Source organism: Notothenia rossii (genome assembly GCF_949606895.1).
Source record: "Notothenia rossii genome assembly, chromosome: 2".
NCBI classification, from domain to species: Eukaryota; Metazoa; Chordata; class Actinopteri; order Perciformes; family Nototheniidae; genus Notothenia; species Notothenia rossii.
Window position 1 is genome coordinate 491,178 of NC_136904.1, and position 20,069 is coordinate 511,246.

Consider the following 20,069-nt stretch of genomic DNA (forward strand, 5'->3'; position numbering starts at 1 on the left):
AAGCTTCTAACATGTGACATGTAATGTAATCACAACAACAGCTCTGATCAACGTGACTGACATGTTTTAAAAAAGAAAAAGTTCAACATAGAAAAGTCAATATAGCAGATGTGATATAACCTCTTTGTGGTCTCTCCACAGTCAGTAAAGGGCCTTCATGTCTTTACTGATACTGCAGTCAGAGACGCTCCAGTGGATGTTAGCTGGACTTTGTATTTCAAACTGTTTGATGGAGCGTTGAGTTTTCTGACTGGATGTTTGTGACAGCGTGAGATATGTTAGTGGAGGGCTCCATCTTCTGTTCTCAGCGTCTGAACTGCAGCATCGTAACTTAAAATGACAGCAGCACTGATCCAGGTTCTCTGTAACTGTCCAGGTCTGTTTAAATTGTATTTCCCATCAACCGGTCTCTAAATTCAGCCAGAGCCCATTCCCTTTAAACTCTAGTGTTCTTCTTCTCTGTTTATTTACTTGGGACAGTTGAACCATCATGACACAAAAATGATATAGTTCAACAAGTATTCCATTTAGTTTCTGACGGTGGAGAATGTCTTTGTCCACAGCTAAAGTTAAACTGACCGGATCGATTTGACAGCACAGGGTCCCTTGATCAGAGCATCCTTAGCAACTAACTACTGTACAGAGATAACAGACCCACCAATCAGAATCCAGTATTTAACGTGACCATTCAAAAAGGCCAGTTCTATCATCTGACGGTATGAGCAGGACGTAGATAACTTGCTGTTCTCACTGCAATGTGTGTGAGACACAACTATTAGGCCAAGACGCTGCAGGCGGCTCAGTCGGCTCTGTTGTTGTTTCTGATGTTGGTTTCCAGGGGAATTCCACGGTGATCAGTCCTGTTGTTTATTATCATTTGATGTCTCGTGTTTTTGACAGTTTGACTGATAATGTTTAAGCGTGAATATCAGAAGATGTAAATCACAAATCATTATAGAACAATGCGTGTAATCAAAAAGGTTCACTCAAACTTCATCCAAAAATAATTTGTCCAAAGATAAATACTTAAACTCGCAATGTCCAACTTGGCCAATCAAAATAACAACAAAAATATGCATTTTTGTTTGGAACAAAGCCTTTTGCTAGAACTTGAACCATCCTCTTGTTGCCCTGTCTACTTAACGTTTAATGTTTTTATTCAGATTTTTACTCTGTTGCACTTTGAGTTTTGTTTATTAAAATGAAAAGTGCGATTATAAATAACATTGATTAATTGTGTTATTGGTGTAGGATCCATAGTTACAATTGTCTTGACTTTAACCTGGATAAAAACACAGTAAAAGAACAGATCTGTGTCTTCAGGCGTCAGCAGAGAGGACGGAGATCAGTCCATACTGTGAGTCTGTGGGAAACTCTCCATCACAGCTATGATGCTAACTCACATCAACTGTCAGAGTGAACATTTTTAAATTAGTGCTGAGCTTTATTCCATTAGATCATCAGTTACCACCATCTAGTGGACAGCTAGTAGAACTACACCATATCTCAAATTGACAGTTTTGTTGTGACTCATGTGTTTTTAGACTCTGAAGTTATGAGGGTGGGACGGCGACCTCAGATCACATGCAGGCAGACACAGGACTGATGAGGAAGAGATGAGCAGAGTTTCCTCCACACATGCAGGTGTTTCAATTGACTTGAAGGGAATTCAACAGGTAAGAATATGATTTAAATGCTTTTTGGAAATCTGGGATTATACGTTTGGGGATAAATATAATCAAGACGTTACCCTGCCTTACCATGGAGCTTTACTTCCTGAAACTCAGTTCATCAGGACAGAGCTGTTGACAATGTTTTTCAAGAAAGACTTCCTTGTAAAGGTTACAGTTTCTGGCAGCAGTTTGATTGTAATCTGAGTTAGCATCCTCAGTGCTGGGAGGAAATGTAAGAACCGGACTGACGGCTCGGATCAAAGGGACTGAGGTGTTTTTATTTCTTTATCTTTGAAGCGTACACACACCAGGCAGGTTATAAAACATCCTTTGTGGTCTCTCCACAGTCACTGTGTGTAGAGGGTCTTTATGTCTTCAATGATACTGCAGTCAGAGACGCTCCAGTGGAGTCTCATGTCAGCTGGACTTTGGATCTGAAATCCTCTCCTATCCAAGTCAGCTCATTGTGGGTGTACTTTAACACATTGTGATAACCTAACACCTATATGCTCAACATACTGTTTTCTGGGTGAATCTGGGGGCTGTGCAGCACGTGTTGGGGTCCCTGCATCCTGTCTAGGACTCCAGAATGCCAGGATGTTCAACTGCAGCTGGTTGCATTTTGTAGTTTGTAAACCAGCATGCTTTTTCTGGCTATTCTGACCCACAATCCTTTGCAGTGCATACAAAGTAGGTAGTATGTCCTAATGTAATGCTTATTGCATGCAAGAGAACAAACTTTGTAACTGCAGTGGCAGAACTTATGAAGAGGAAAAATAAAAAGTATGTCATTTCCTAACCCTAACCCTTACCTCCACAGCAGATATCCCACTCGTCCATTGACTTCTCTCATTCTTGATATTGCTGATAAACACACTTCATTGTAAATCTCCAGAGAGAAATACATTGTGTTTGATTTAGTATCAGCTCACACAGACTCCCTTCTTGTTCATTCCCAGATCCAGTGTGTGACAGAGAGGAAGGAGCAGTAATGAGCATGTTGTTGTGTTTGTGTTTAGGTACGACACCACAACAGATCCTCCAGGAATCAACAGAGGACGTTTGAGCCTGCCAACCTGCGAGATGGAAACCACTGATCCAAAGTTACTATTTATCTTATCAGTATTGACATGATGATAATCACCAATGTTTTATCTCTTGCACATTTATCACTTATTGTTTTCAAAGTGAGCAACCTTTAAAACAGCCTTTCACTGTACCATTTATCAGTGATTGTGTTTCTATCAGGATCCACCATGAGAGACCAGACTCTCCTGGACCCAGCTGTGTGTCCATGAATAGTGAAAACTCTATGCCTCGACCTATTACGTTTAAAGATGGAGAGCATGATGATAGTCCGGAGTAAGAATTAAAGCAAAAGTCATTTTTCTTTTTTTCTATTAAAACGCTTGAAATTCAACCTAATTATCTACAAGGTTTTATCTTCTGAACATTCATCAGTGATTGTGTTTCTATCAGGATCCACCATGAGGGACCAGACTCTCCTGGACCCAGCTGTGTGTCCATGAGGAGTGACCGGTCTGTGCCTCACCCTGTTACGTTTGGAGATGGAGAGCAGAGCGATGGACCAGGGTATGAATTAAAGTTATTTTTGTTGGTCGCTTTTAAAACTTTATTATTTCTACATCATTCTCAGCTGCATTTTATTTGCTGCACATTGTAAAGGAGTTCTTGAAGCAAAGAACTGAACCATCAGGAGAACACAGCAGAGCTTCAAACTGATGTCAGACACTGAAGATGTATTGCACTTCTGACAGTCTGACACAATCACCACATTCAAAACTGTCCTGTTCGGATCAGCCTACTGACTTTAGTCCTCCGGTTTGTTTATCAAAGCTACTTCCTGTCCCCCGTCTGCTTTTCATTGATGTCTCTCTGTATGTCCAGTTTGAAGGAGGATCTTCAAACACAGCACATGTAACTCTTAGTTTCTGTATTTGTTTTAAACTCCTCCTCTTCGCTCCACAGAGCTCATCAGCAGAGATCAGAGGGTCCTGGTGGTCAGTCTGCCCAGCAGCATCAAACTGACCTGGACTCCATATTTATGGTGAGTAGATACAGCTACTCCTGCTGACGACAACAGCCACAAACTCACTACTGAATTGTCATCAATACGGTCTTAATATACTTTTTTTGTCTTTACAATTGACATTTTAAGTGATATGTATAAGTACCTCTCAATGCCAGTCCTTGCAGTCCTGTGAGGGCACAGCAGCCATGTGCGATGTGTGAAGAATATGGAGGGTGGTGAGGGTGGTTGGTTCAAGGATTAAACAGTCAACGCAGTGGATTTAAAGATGAGCACATGCAGGCAGGAGTTCCAGATCATTCTTTTGATTTTGATTTGTTGATTCTTGTCTTCTTTGTTGTCTGGTGGATCTGGTAGGAAAGTAAAACACATCTTAGTTAGTTCAAACATAATATTCATACTTCAAATTATATTCCAGCAAAGCAGTTATCTTTTTACATAATAATATGTAATGTAGAAATAAAGTAACCAAATGCAGTGAAAACGGTTGTTACGGCCCCAACCTCTACTCCGCGGTACTGGCTCGTGCTGAGACCCGCAACATGAAAGAATACACGCAATAACCGGTACTTGGTAACGAGCATTTATTGATCATCAGCCGTTTGCTCACACAAGGGAAACGGGAAACAAAAAGAGGTCTGGAGGACGGCCAAAAGGAACAAACAGAAGGAGGGAACCCGAGCCAGCCACACCACGGGCCGTAGGACCCAGAGCTCCCCCCCCCCCCCCCCCCCCCCCCCCTAACCAGAAATAAATTATAAACCCTATGGGAAACAAAATGAAGCTGCAACAACTGGACTACCAGGTCCTCCAGGCTAAACATAAACAGATCAGCAAAGATATGGTCTACAGCTCAAAAGGGCAAAGGGGTATTCTAAGGAGAGTGTCTCCCGGCGTTAGGATAGGCGAGACATCCTTCTCCTCCAGCTTCTCCTAAACGGTTGAGTGGAATTTGGAACACCTGCAGAGGCTGAGCCAGGGAGACAGAAAGACGACAAGGAGGGGAGCACGTAACAACGGTACAGAAAATAGGGAGATAAACTACTCAAACTGCTATGAAAATACAATGCAAAGGAAAAGGTACTGATTATTTACTCAGACAAACAATTGGTTCTCAAGAGTTACATGAGTTCAGCTTCTTTGTTCACGGGGGAGAGGGTTTGCCACAGGTGAGCTGGCTGCCGTTATAGATTAGCAGGAGGAGGGAGCAGGTAGCTCCCTTCCATTTATAACATTATTACGCACACACACACACACACACTTTAATTTTACGAAAATGGTGCAAATACAGTCGTGCCGTGTTGAAAAATAACAGTTCATTCAACAATCATTAAAGATCACGTCTTTATTATGAATTGTGTCACCACACTTGATTGCTTCGTGAGAATGAGCCACACACATCAGCATCTGAGTATGTGTGTGTGCATGCTGGATTATATTATTACATTACCAGGCATTGTATTTTTTGTTCCTGTGAAGACAATGCAAACATTCAATTGCTGAACACTCGAGAGAAGATATTTTCTACGGGTCGGAACAAACGTCAGTGTAGCTGTAAACGTATAAATGTAAGGCAGGTTCTCGATCTGATGACTTCCAGTTAAAGTTTACATTTCATTCTGTTCCAGCTGCTGGAGGACAAAATCGTTACTTTTGTGAAGAGCGAGCTGAAGAAGATCCAGACAGTCCTGACTTCAGATTACCCAGAATGCTTAGAGAGTCAGAGGGAGGATGAGGAGGTGTTGGACGGTAAGGATGAAGAGCAGAGGAGGAGCAGCAGAGAGGCATTTCTGAACATCTCACTGCACTTCCTGAGGAGCATGAAGCAGGAGGAGCTGGCTGACCGTCTGCAGAGCAGTAAGAGGGTTCAATACATTTAAAATAATTCACTTTCCAGTTTCACTTTAAAATGCATAGTCTTGTTAATCAGTGCATACGCTTACTGGTTACTACTGGTCAGTGGCGACTGGTGGAAAATATTTTTGGTGTGGCTGTTGATATAGTGAGTAAAAACAATTTTTTTGGGGAGAAATGACCCCTTAAATTGGGACTTCTGGTGATGTAATGGCCCCATAAAATCGTGGTTCTAGGGCCAGGAACAACCAGGCTGAGTCGGGCTGAGTATGCTAAACTAACTGCGGTAAAGCCAGCCCTCACGTGATATTGCGGTGCGCGAATATCCTATGCATTACGGTAGAGTAAAAAAAAATCCTCCCTCTGTGTTTAGATGAGAATAAAACAAAAACTGTCCAGTATCATAGATCCATCTCACTCCAGGGTGATAGCAGGACATCCCATCTAGTCACTCATAAAAAATCAGGACATTCTGATGTACAGTTTCAAAATAAAAGACCTTTGAAGTCTCATATATGAGCTATCATCCCTGTCCCCAAGGCCAGGCAGGAAACATGTGACTTATCAGTAACTTTAGACATCGTAACACAATTTTAAACAAGATTTTATTGTAGATTATACATTTTACTGATACCAATTGTATGATATTTACCTTGTTCATTAAAAATTAAAAATATAAAATATATATATTTTGAAATATTTATTTTTTTTAAAAAGAAAAATGTTATTTTTTTTTTTTTTTGTATGTGGGAAGAGGTGGGGCGGCGCCCCTAGTGCCCCAATGGGCCGGCCACCACTGCTACTTGTACTAAAACATTAAATAAGGAAGCAACACAACTTTGCGCTGTTAATATTATTGCTCTGGGTACATTACTAATAAACGGAGCTGAACAGTTAGCTATGATGATATGAAACTTGTGAACGTTAATGTTCCCGATTAATCTGGAAACCTTAACAGGCTAAAAAAGTAGCGCAAATTAGTCACTTCACCAAACTTTATGTATTTTGTTGACACTGATTGTACCATTCAATTCAATTCATTTCAAAACCTTTATTTATCCAGGTGAAATCCCATTGAGATCAAGGATCTCTTTTTCAAGGGAGACCTGCAGCAGTAGGTTCCACATGAAGACATAAAAACATAAACAACAGAACAACAAAAGGACATCATACAGCAACATTTACAGGGATTACAATTTACATATCTATCCACATGGACAGGTACCAACAGCATCTGATTGTGTAGCATCCAACCGAGCTTTAAAAACATGTAGTGGAACCAGATTGGTAATTTTCCATTCTTAACTTTTAACTGTCATGCAATTTGCATGGCAGTTAAAAGGCACAGGAAAAACAGAAATCTGCACAAGCTAGACTGGAGAGCACTGGACATCAGTGAGAACCATCAGTACCTCGCTACAGCTGCACAGCTAATCCATGAGTAAATTCTGCACCCAATCTTTCAGTGTGGTGTAAACAGAGGAAAGGCATTTTGCCAAGTCCTGCGCCGGTTTCCTGAAGTTACGCAGGAGTTTGAGATAGCGGACAGAGCTGTATATGTATGTTGAGAAAGCAAATTGTTAGAGCCAGTATTTTGATTTGATAAGAAAGGCCACCTAATTGTGACGTCTGTAGTCAACACACTATAAAGGACTACAATTCCCACGGCGCCTGTGCTAACGCCACAGTGATGGGCAACCTGTTGAGAGACGCCGTCGAGGAACAGTTTTTAACCGTAACACTCGTACTCGTACCGTACATACAAACCGTACAAGTACCATTTAAGTTGTGAAGTTATAAGCATTATCACGAAAGAAAGAATACCTAAGTTGTTTGTTTTATTTGAGTTTTGCCTATTTCTTTGGAATATTGTAAAGGCCTATTTTTCTTTGTTGCATGTGCAAAAGTTTGTTATTTTATTTTGAGCAAACACATCGCAACATCTTCTAAACCATCGGAGGCCAAGCAGCACTTCAAACTGTGAGTACTTTAAGGAAAGAAACGAGTTAGAACGGTCTGTTTAAGGCGTCTAGTGGCTTGATGGAAAAACAAGGAAGGAAGCCACGACACAAATGTTCCAATCATACGGACCAGACATCAGAAAGACTTCACTCTGCCAGCTCCAGAGCACAATGCCTTCGTAATGTCTGATTCGGTACATGTGCGGGTGGAGCTGTCATAGTTTTACTTTTTAACATGTTTTTGGAAAATATCTGGAACTAAGGTCTGTGGTTGAGACTCATTGAAGAGACGGATCACGTTTTGTTCTACACATTAAATCCATCAGCAGTGACCCCACTGGTGATTTCTGAAGAGTTGACGTGTCTGAAAAACGATGGTTGTTACCGAGTGGCTGAATAGGACTAGAAGTCGTGGAGGACGTTGTACGTCATTACGCCGAACACGTAAACACTCCTCTAAGTTAGTTTCTGTTCTGCTTGAAAGCAAGTACCTGCCTCCTGCAGACTGTTCAAACAAATGCTTCAACTCGTACCATCTAGAATCTGTGTGTTTGAATATGGATCTGAAGTTGGCGTGACGTTGAAGTCGTGCTGCTGGACTCGGCTGTAGTTCCTTTATAGCATAACGTTAGCATTTTGCTTCTGGACATTATATTTATGATTAAAACATTATAAAAGTAGGGTAGACATGTGGAGATTATCCGGCTGAACAAAACGTTTATCAAACAGGTTATTGTTTACAATATTCCAAAATCCGGTGGAGAAATCCCATTGCTTTTTGTCAAGGGAACCAGCAGCTTATTCAGGGTCAGGTTACAAAAATACGTCATCACTGCAACACTCTATTACAAGGACCTAGGTCTTTGTTTACATTAGCATCGCTAACACTCAGAGCTAACACAGTACTGGAGAGAGTATGTGTAAAAAAGCAGGAAATAAAAAAAGGAACACACCTTGTGGTAAACCTGAGAGAGAAAAAGAGTTTGAGCTCCATCCTGTTTCAGAGATAATCCTTGATGTGGTTTGGAATATGATATGGCATTTCTTCACGGCAGCATTTAGCTGAGAATCTGCTGAGTTATCAGCCTTTATCTCTGCAGCTCTGCTCCAAAGGGGGCGGGGCCAGCAGCTACATCAGATAATCAGCCATTGTCTAAAGGCCCTGACACACCAAGCAGTCACCAGAGAACTCGCCGACGCCGACTGTTGCGTCGGCGTGTTCTCCTGCGTCTTGGCCATGTGTCGCACTGGAACACACCGCAAAGACTTCAGCCGAGCACGTACGAACTGTGCATGCGTGAGTGGCAATAACTCTCTTTACCAGCAGGCGGCGGTAGTGTGTATTCGTCATTCAAAAGAGGCAACAAACGGAAGACAGAGAAGAAGAACAGACTGCGTGATCTAAACAAACAACAAATAGCGTGTGCGTTCCGTTTCCACTCTCGTCCATCGAAAACATGCCTCGTGCGGTACTGGAGCTATCAGCTATTGGAATGTTGCTTTTGGAAGACATTCTCAAGCAACTGTTTCACTTCTCATGCACTGATTCGCTAGTTTAACAGCCAATCAGACTGATGTCTTTGTCCGACTGCCTGTGGCCGACGTCAGCCATGAAAGGCCAAATAAGGCGTGTCACGGCCGATGGTGCGGGACACTCCAAATTGAGTTTGGGCGACAGGCCACGCTTCGTCGTCCGTCTAACGAAAACGGCCGATTTCGGTCTGGTGTGTCCGGGCCTTTACAGGGCTTAAATAGAGGGATGTGAGGGATGTCTAAAATGCATGATCTGTTAGGTATTTTGAGCAAAATACTTTATAGACATGTTTTTTTGTATATGTGTATACATCTGAGACCCATAATATATGCCTAAAATAGCACGATAGGAGATCTTTAAGATACTCCGTCGGTAGTCACTTTATGTGCTGAAGAAAGTTACTTACTGTACCGTCTTACTTACTTTTTAATTACATTTCTTGTTTGTCCACTCAGGAACTGCTGCTGCAGTCTGCAGACGTAAACTCAAATCCAACCTGAAGGAGAGGTTCCAGTGTGTGTTTGAGGGCATTGCTAAAGCAGGAAACCCAACCCTTCTGAACCAGATCTACACAGAGCTCTACATCACAGAGGGGGGGTCTGCAGAGGTCAATGATGAACATGAGGTCGGACAGATTGAAACAGCATCCAGGAAACCACACAGACCAGAAACACCCATCAGACAAGAAGACCTCTTTAAAGCCTCACCTGGAAGAGATGCACCAATCAGAGCAGTGCTGACAAAGGGCGTGGCTGGTATTGGGAAAACAGTCTTAACACAGAAGTTCACTCTGGACTGGACTGAAGGCAAAGCCAACCAGGACATCCAGTTCATATTTCCATTCACCTTCAGAGAGCTGAATGTGGTGAGAGAGAACAAGTACAGCTTGGTGGAACTTGTTCATCACTTCTTCTCTGAAACCAGAGACGCAGGAATCTGCAGGTTTGATCAGTTCCCGGTTGTGTTCATCTTTGACGGTCTGGATGAGAGTCGACTTCCTCTGGACTTCCTCAACACTGAGATCCTGACTGATGTCACAGAGTCCACCTCAGTGGATGTGCTGCTGACAAACCTCATCAGGGGGAAGCTGCTTCCCTCTGCTCGCCTCTGGATAACCACACGACCTGCAGCAGCCAATCAGATCCCTCCTGAGTGTGTGGACATGGTGACAGAGGTCAGAGGGTTCACTGACCCACAGAAGGAGGAGTACTTCAGGAAGAGATTCAGAGATCAGGAGCAGGCCGGCACCATCATCTCCCACATCAAGACCTCACGAAGCCTCCACATCATGTGCCACATCCCAGTCTTCTGCTGGATCTCTGCTTCAGTTCTGGAGGAGGTGTTGAAAACCAGAGAGGGGGGAGAGCTGCCCAAGACCCTGACTGAGATGTACATCCACTTCCTGGTGGTTCAGTCCAAAGTGAAGAACATCAAGTATGATGGAGGAGCTGAGACAGATCCACACTGGAGTCCAAAGAGCAGGAAGATGATCAAGTCTCTGGGGAAACTGGCTTTTGAGCAGCTGCAGAAAGGCAACCTGATCTTCTATGAGTCCGACCTGACAGAGTGTGGCATCGATACCAGAGCAGCCTCAGTGTACTCAGGAGTGTTCACACAGGTCTTTAGAGAGGAGAGAGGACTGTACCAGGACCAGGTGTTCTGCTTCGTCCATCTGAGCGTTCAGGAGTTTCTGGCTGCTCTTCATGTCCATCTGACCTTCATCAACTCTGGAGTCAACCTGCTGGCAGAAGAACCAACAACCTCCAGGCACCCTAAAGTCAAACCTAAACTAACACATCTCTACCAGAGTGCTGTGGACCAGGCCTTACAGAGTCCAAACGGACACCTGGACTTGTTCCTCCGCTTCCTCCTGGGTCTTTCACTGCAGACCAATCAGACTCTCCTACAGGGCCTATTTACACAGACAGGAAGTAGCTCAGAGACCAATCAGGAAACAGTCCAGTACATCGAGGACAAGATGGATGAGGATCTGTCTGCAGAGAGAAGCATAAACCTGTTCCACTGTCTGAATGAACTGAATGATGGTTCTCTAGTGGAGCAGATCCAACAGTCCCTGAGTTCAGGAAGTCTCTCCACAGATAATCTGTCTCCTGCTCAGTGGTCAGCTCTGGTCTTCATCTTACTGTCATCAGAAGAAGATCTGGACGTGTTTGACCTGAAGAGATACTCTGCTTCAGAGGAGGCTCTTCTGAGGCTGCTGCCAGTGGTCAAAGCCTCCAGGAAAGCTGTGTAGGTGGAAGGATGAAAGGAATACAGACATTATCAAATGTGTTTATGTGTCGTGGAGGAGAAATGGTACTTTATTTGTTCATCTTTTTAAATCCTCTTTCAGGCTGAGCAGCTGTAACCTGTCAGAGAGAAGCTGTGCAGCTCTGTCCTCAGTCCTCAGCTCCCAGTCCTCTAGTCTGAGAGATCTGGACCTGAGTAACAACGACCTGCAGGATCCAGGAGTGAAGAACCTGTGTGCTGGACTGAAGAGTCCACACTGTGAACTGGAAACTCTCAGGTCAGGATTTAAAGTTTACCCCGTAAGCTTTTATTTCTTTAATTTAATTAATTTAACGCTGTGTGTGTGTGTGTGTGTGTGTGTGTGTGTGTGTGTGTGTGTGTGTGTGTGTGTGTGTGTGTGTGTGTGTGTGTGTGTGTGTGTGTGTGTGTGTGTGTGTGTGTGTGTGTGTGTGTGTGTGTGTGTGTGTGTGTGTGTGTGTGTGTGTGTGTGTGTGTGTGTGTGTGTGTGTGTGTGTGTGTGTGTGTGTGTGTGGGCTCTCAGGCTGTCTGGTCACAGAGGAAGGCTGTGCTTCTCTGGCTTCAGCTCTGGTCTCCAACCCCTCCCATCTGAGAGAGCTGGACCTGAGCTACAATCATCCAGGAGACTCAGGAGAGAAGCTGCTGTCTGTTCTACAGAGGGATCCAGACTGGAGACTGGAGACTCTCAGGTACGGACAGACCGTCAGCATGAAGAACTTCTTGTTTCTCTTAATTCTGTTCAGAGAAGTTTTAAAGCCTGAGAAAGGAAACACACGGATCCCTTCAAATCTTATTGAATGGAAACATTTATAAGTAACATTAACATTGAGGAAGTAAAATCATTCTCATTATTTATAAGGGATGTGTTGGTTCTCTACTTCGGTCCTTCTGTTTCGGACATTAATAGTGATCATTTGATTTTTATTCTAGAACCACCAGCAGGATCAAACCTCTGATGTTTAGGGAAATATCTGAACTTTAGTGCAACACACGAGAACACCTGTTCTCACACCTATAAGATTTATAATGCATTAGAAACTCATCCTGACTGTTTCTTTCTCCAGAGTGGACCATGGTGGAGAGAGGTGGTTAAAACCAGGTCTGAGGAAGTGTAAGTGTGGATTCATGTTGACTTATGATGACAAAGAAATAAACAACATCAGTACACAAACACAGAATAAAGCTTTCATATTGTCTGATGATAAACTGCTGCTGTGTGTCTCTCATCAGATTCCTGTGAACTCACACTGGACCCAAACACAGCACACAGAAACCTCAACCTGTCTGACAACAACAGGGAGGTGACACGTGTGATGGAGGAGCAGCCATATCCTGATCATCCAGAGAGGTTTAGCTTCTGTAATCAGCTGATGTGCAGAGAAGCTCTGACTGGTCGCTGTTACTGGGAGGTCGAGTGGAGAGGAGAGGTTTCTATATCAGTGACTTACAGAGGAATCAAGAGGAGAGGAGACAGGGGGGACTGTGAGTTTGGAGGGAACGATCAGTCCTGGAGTCTGAGCTGCTCTGATGGGAGTTACTCTGTGAGGCACAATAAGAGAAGAACACACATCTCCTCCTCTCTCTCCTCCTCTCTCTCCTCCTCCTCTCTCTCCTCCTCCTCCTCCGCTCTCTCCTCTCTCTCCTCCCTCTACTCCCGTTTCTTCTTCTCCTCTTCCTCCTCCTCCTCCTCCTCCTCCTCCTCCTCCTCCTCCTCCTCCTCCTCTCTCTCCTCCCCCTCTGGTAGAGTAGCAGTGTATCTGAATCGTCCTGCTGGCTCTCTCTCCTTCTACAGAGTCTCGTCTGACACACTGATCCACCTCCACACCTTCAGAACCACATTCACTGAACCTCTCTGTGCTGGGTTTGGGCTCTGGTCAGATGACTCCTCAGTGTCTCTGTGTTCTCTGTAGGAGGAGACCACTTCCTGTCCAGTGGTTTGAATGTTGTAGATACAGAAGGCTTCACCTTGGTTAACACGTGGCTCAATGATTGAGCGTAATTGAGAAAAGGCATTTAGTTATTCTGCTCCATATGTCTGTGTAACGGAGAGGATCTCAGGTGACACAGATCTCAGACTCTGTTACGCTTGATATGGCTTCCTCACATTAAGCACATTATTAGCACCACATCTGAACATTGGATGAGCATTCCTGGGTCTCAGGAAAATATAGGCAGTTATACAATAAGGACATTGGTCAGTGTTATGTTTAAAAACCTTTATTGAATGGTATGACAGCTGGTAAACCTGCATTAACATTTGATGACGGGTTGGTCCCGCCGCCTGTGAATAAATAATCGTATAGTTACCGATCAGAGGAATCTTTCATAACTCAAAGTAGGATTATAAACATAGGTTTCTCGTAAAAAATGCTGTTTGTTAACGTTATAAAATTGGGTGGTGGATATCTGTTACATTTATGTTTGATGGGAGATGCTAGTTTTTCTTTCATACATGAATTACATAAATTATTTAATGTGTGTTTGTTATTTTGCAATAATGTTTGTTATTGTTTAACTTGTCTTCATCTTAACTGTAAGCACACGTCTGACTGTAGAACCCTATCAATGGTACCTCCTAAATAGTGGGGCTATAAAAGCTCTTAGTGCCATCGTTGGGTTGGTGCAGGTTGGTTACAGTCGGTGGTGTTGCAGAGTTGAATTGTCCAGAATTGCAGAGTTCAGCAGGCCTGGCTGTTTGCCATTCCCTTGTAAATAGTTGTAAATATAGTGAATTATATAAATAAATGCCCACGCTGACGATTGTCTGGATGTTCTGCCTCTGCCTCCTTACTGTTGGTTGACCGGTCATAGGTCAACCTAACCGTCTGAAACAATCTCCCAGTAATTTCATATTTGAATATGTGTATAAAGTACTATGAATTGCTTTGTTGTTGAAATGTGATGTAAAGTTAAACTTGCCTTTCCTTTGCTGGAAGAAATGTTAGATCTCTTCCTTAAAATGGTGAAATGATCTCCTTGGCGTTGAGCTAGTTGTGTTCACACCAACGTGACTTATATTCACCTTAATAACGCTTTGTTTGGAGCAGCATCTAATAGCTGCTAATGATCGATGTATTCATTATAATTAAGTTCAATAAAGGTTAGAAGACAAAACATGTGTTAATGATCTCATGAATCCAAGTAGTGTTTTTTCCATCCAACAAACTACGCGTCATTCACCCATTCACATCTCAAAAATGGGAGAAACCTCAGGGAGAGCAACAGAGGAGGGATCCCTCTCCCAGGACGGACAGACGTGCAATAGATGCCGTGTGTAAATTGAAAAGATAATACATTTGCAACATAGGTAGTCCAAATGTTTGGAAATGCATGTGTGTATAATAGGAAGATGAAACCACGAGGATATCCATCCAGGACTTATGATCCAGGACAACAGCCACGTTTCAAGATCCAGGGCTCGCGATCCATGACACAGGACCGCAGGATCATCCATGACTCCGGATCCCGGCGTATATAGACACTAAAAAGAAAGACATTTGGGGAAGCTGGGTTAATGGGAACATGAGAGTACACAGGTATAGACAGAGAGAAGGAAGAAGTTAGATGTCCCCCGACAAACTAAGCCTATATCAGCAAAACTAGGGGCTGAATCTAATCAGCCCTAACTATAAGCTTTATCAAAAAGGAAGGTCTTAAGCGCACTCTTAAAAACGGATAGGGTGTCTGCCGTCCGAACACAAACTGGAAGCTGATTCCACAAAAGTGGAGCTTGATAAGAAAAGGCTCTGGCTCCCATTGTACTTTTAGAGACTCTAGGAACAACCAACAACCCTGCATTCTTGGAACGCAATGCCCTAGTAGGACAGTAGGGTATAATGAGTTCTTTAAGGTAAGATGGCGCCTGCCCATTAAGGGCTTTGTAGGCGAGAAGAAGAATTTTAAATTCTATCCTGTGTTCTATAGGGAGCCAGTGTAAGGCAGCCAGAACAGGAGTAATGTGGTCCCTTTTCCTAACTCTGGTTAGTACACGAGCTGCAGCATTTTGAATCAGCTGAAGCGACTTGACTGACTTCTTGGTACACCCTGATAATAAGTAGTTACAATAATCCAGCCTTGAAGTAACAAATGCATGGACTAGTTTCTCTGCATCGTTTTGAGGCAAGATATGCCTGATTTTTGCAATGTTACGTAGATGGAAGTAGGCGGTCCTTGACATTGATTTTATGTGGGTGTTAAAGGACAAATCCTGATCAAATATAACACCAAGATTCCTTACAGTCTCACTGGAGGCCAAATTAATGCCATCCATAGTTAGTATATCTTTAGATCATTTGTTTCGTAGATTCTTCGGGCCAAGTACAATAACTTCAGTTTTGGTCGTGTTTAACATCAAAAAATGTAAGGTCATCCACGTTTTTAAGTCCTTGAGGCAGTCTTGAATTTTATTTAGATGATTAATTTCATCAGGCTTGATTGATAAATATAGTTGAGTATCATCCGCATAACAATGAAAGTTTACAGAATGATTCCTTATAATATTGCCTAACGGAAGCATATATAGGGTGAACAAAATAGGTCCGAGCACTGAGCCCTGTGGCACTCCATGGCTAACTTTGGTTTGCATGGAAGATTCATCGTTGACACGTACAAACTGAGAGCGTTCAGATAGATAGGACCTAAACCAGCCTAAAGCAGTTCCCTGTATGCCAACTAAGTGCTCTAGTCTTTGCAATAGGATATCATGGTCGATAGTATCAAATGCAGCACTAAGATCGAGCAAGACAAGAATAGAGACAAGTCCCTTGTCTGAGGCTATTAGAATGTCATTTGTGACTTTAACCAGAGCTGTCTCTGTGCTATGATGTGTTCTAAAGCTAGACTGAAAATCTTCAAATAAATCATAGTTTTTTAAGTAATCAGCTGTTTTGCGACTGCTTTCTCGAGAATTTTTGAGAGGAACGGAAGATTAGAAATAGGTCTATAGTTGGCTAAAACCTCTGGATCGAGGTTGTGCTTTTTAAGAAGCGGTTTTATCACTGCTACTTTGAATGATTGTGGAACATAGCCTGATAATAAAGACATATTCATAATATTTAATAAAGAAGTGCTAATTAATGGAAAAACTTCTTTTAACAGCTTAGTTGGAATCGGGTCTAAGATACACGTTGATGGTTTAGAAGAGAGAATCATTGAATTTAATTGTTCAAGGTTTATGGCTGAAAAGCATTCTAGTTTACTATCTAGTGTAATATTAGAACTTACGTTTATTAGAACTTAGCTGTTGATAATACTATACTGGTCAAAGGCAAGAGGTCATTGATTTTGTTTCTAAGAGTAACAATTTTATCGTTAAAAAAGCACATAAAATCATTACTACTGAGTGCTATGGGAATAGAAGGCTCAGTCGAGCTGTGGCTCTCTGTCAGCCGGGCTACAGTGCTGAAAAGAAATCTTGCATTATTCTTATTCTTATCTATTAATGAAGAGTAGTAGGCTGCTCTCGCTTTACGCAGTGCTTTCTTATATTCATTGAGAGTAATATACCAAATTAAACGAGATTCTTCAAGTTTAGTGGAACGCCATATCCTTTCAAGTTGTCTCGACTTTTGCTTTATTTTGCGGGTTTCGGCATTATGCCATGGAGCTAATCTATGTTGTTTTATTTTCTTCTTTTTCAAAGGAGCAACAGAGTCTCATTTTATTCGCAGCGCATCTGTAGCACTATCAACAACATGATCAATTTGGGGTGGTGTACATATTGTATAAGTTTCCTCCCCTACATGCAGACATGCTATCGAGTTAAGTATTGGTGGAATCTCTTCCTTAAATGTGGCTATAGCACTAACAGATAGGTTTCTGCTGCAGGAGCTTTTGGCTAATGCTTTGTAGTCTAGTAACAGTACTTCAAAAGTTACTAAGAAATGGTCGGATAAAAAAGGATTATGAGGTTCGACTAATAGTTGCTCAATTTCAATACCATAAGTCAGAACAAGGTGGAGAGTGTGATTATAGCAGTGGGTTGGTTTATTTACACTCTGACAGAAACCAACAGAATCTAATATAGAGTTAAATGCAACAGTAAGGCTATTTTTATCATCGTCAACATGAATATTAAAGTCACCTACGATAATTACTTTATCTGTTTTAAGTACCAAAGCTGATAAAAACTCAGAGAATTCTGATAAGAATTCTGAATAAGGACCTGGTGCACGGTACACTGTAACAAATAAGATTGGCTGCAAAGTTTTCCAGGTCGGATGTGTAAGACTGAAAATGAGGCTTTCAAAGGAGGTATAATTTAATTTTGGTTTGGTATTGATAAGTAAACTTGAGTCAAAGATTGCTGCAACTCCACCTCCTCGGCCCGTGCCTCGGGCAATATGAGTATTGATATGGCTGGGTGGAGTGGCCTCATTTATGCTGACATATTCTTCATGTCTCAACCAAGTTTCAGTGAGACAGCATATATCAATATTATAATGTGATATTAAATCATTTACCAATATTTCTTTAGATGCTAGAGATCTTATGTTTAAGAGACCACATTTAATTTTCCTGTTTTGTTGCACTGTAGTAGTTGTTACATTTACTTTTATTAGGTTATTATGTATGACACCTCTATTAGGTTTTACCTTAAATTGTCCTTGGGCAGACACACACACCGTTAATATTGGGTATTTTATTGGGTTCGGGATTCCTATGGATGACTGCCTAGGAGAGAGCGCAGAGAAGCGTGTAAGACTGCGACTCTGCCTCCTGGTCTCAACTCCAGTTTGTCATGGATTAAGTCCACAGAGCCCTGAAATGTTTGCCGAAATGAGATTTGCACCTTCCAAAGTAGGATGAATGCCGTCTCTCTTTATCAGACCAGGTTTTCCTCAGAAGGCTGTCCAATTATTTACGAAGCCCACATTGTTTGCTGAGCACCACCGAGACAACCAGCGCTGAAATGATGACATGCGGCTATACATGTCATCGTTGATCAGATTGGGGAGGGGACCAGAGAAGATTACGGTGTCCGACATTGTTTTAGCATAACTACACACCGACGCCACATTAAGTTTGGTGCATTCTGATTGGCGTAAACGAACATCATTACCACCGACGTGAATAACATTCCTACTGTATTTACGTTTATTTTTAGCCAGCAGTTTAAGATGCACAAACACACACACACACACACACACACACACACACACACACACACACACACACACACACACACACACACACACACACACACACACACACACACACACACACACACACACACACACACACAGACACACAGACACACACACACACATCAAACTGCCCGATTACTCCCCCTTTTATTTATAAAAGAGATTTCCGGTCACCAGGGTGCATGATGTGTGCGTGTGTGCTCCGCTCTGTGCAGGGGCAGACTGGGACTAAAGATCTGCCAGGAATCTCTAATAATTACTGTGTAAAAAAGGAATAATCTTCTCATCTAACCTGAAAGTCTCGAGTAGTGAAAAGAGGCCAAAGAGGCTCTTTAATAAGTCATTTGAAAAATTAAATATATTAAGCTAATTAAATCTTACGGGGTAAACTTTAAAGAAACTGCAGAATCCTGACCTGAGAGTCTTCAGTTCACAGTGTGGACTCTCCAGCCCAGCACACAGGTTCTTCACTCCTGAATCCTGCAGGTCGTTGTTACTCAGGTCCAGATCTCTCAGTCTAGAGGACTGGGAGCTGAGGACTGAGGACAGAGCTGCACAGCTTCTCTCTGACAGCTTACAGCCACTCAGCCTGAAGGATTTTTTTAATAAATAAAAAAATGAAGTATTATTTCTCATCTATGACAAAACAACAAGTTGGATAATGTTTGTATTCTGTTGGAGCTATATATATCTCTTTATATTATTTAATAGTTTAACATTTATTTTCTTGCTGTTTATTATTATCATTTATTTATATGTATTCTTAGTTAGCTTCATAAGTTAAAGTAGTTTCTATGCTTTTATTTTGAAGGCATGTTTTGGGCACTGGGTGATTAGAGCACCTGGTGTAATTGTATATTGGAGACAGGTGGAAGTGGGAGCCAGAGCACTAGTAGGCAAACGGTTTTTTACCAGGGTTTTCCAACCACAGGAAAGGAAAGCCATAGGAAAGGCTTAAGGAACAAACCATAGGAAACCTGTTCATTGTCAATGATATTGGATCATAATAAATGTACAACGGAGAATCTTGTCTGGACCTGGATCATTGCCCTGCGTAAGATCTGCTAACTAGTGCCTCAGCGGCTGCATTATTTAAGTTAGTTATCTGTTTTATTTCTATATGATTTTGCCGTTACATATTCCATTCATCCTTCCACTCACACAGCCTTCCTGGAGGCTTTGACCACTGGCAGCAGCCTCAGAAGAGCCTCCTCTGAAGCAGAGTATCTCTTCAGGTCAAACACGTCCAGATCTTCTCCTGATGACAGTAAGATGAAGACCAGAGCTGACCACTGAGCAGGAGACAGATTATCTGAGGAGAGACTTCCTGATCTCAGGGACTGTTGGATCTGCTCCACTAGAGAACCATCATTCAGTTCATTCAGACAGTGGAACAGGTTGATGCTTCTCTCTGGAGACAGACCCTCATCTATCTTCTTCTTGATGTACTGGACTGTAAGATGATTGGTGTCTGGACGACCTTTTTTTTTTGTCAAAAGGCCTTGTAGGTATGTCTGATTGGTCTGCAGAGAAAGACCCAGCAGGAAGCGGAGGAACAAGTCCAGGTGTCCGTTGGGACTCTGT

At 42.3% G+C, this 20,069-nt stretch overlaps 1 protein-coding gene and 1 long non-coding RNA gene across 2 annotated transcripts in view; one reads left to right on the forward strand and one right to left on the reverse strand.

Annotated features, from left to right (window-relative positions):
* Positions 1-2,382: 2,382 nt before the first annotated feature.
* LOC307029864 (protein NLRC3-like) overlaps positions 2,383-20,069 on the forward strand; it is a 40,327-nt gene continuing 22,640 nt past the window's right edge. The window contains exon 1 of the mRNA XM_079665953.1: positions 2,383-2,456. Coding sequence (XP_079522079.1) covers positions 2,386-2,456 — 71 coding nt within the window. The 5' untranslated portion in view covers positions 2,383-2,385. The remainder of the gene's footprint in view (positions 2,457-20,069) is intronic.
* On the reverse strand, positions 3,750-9,642 carry LOC307029872. The gene is made up of 3 exons (XR_013805431.1): positions 9,496-9,642; positions 3,869-4,073; positions 3,750-3,788 (listed from the first exon to the last, which is right to left on the reverse strand). It is a non-coding gene; the product is annotated as an uncharacterized lncRNA (long non-coding RNA).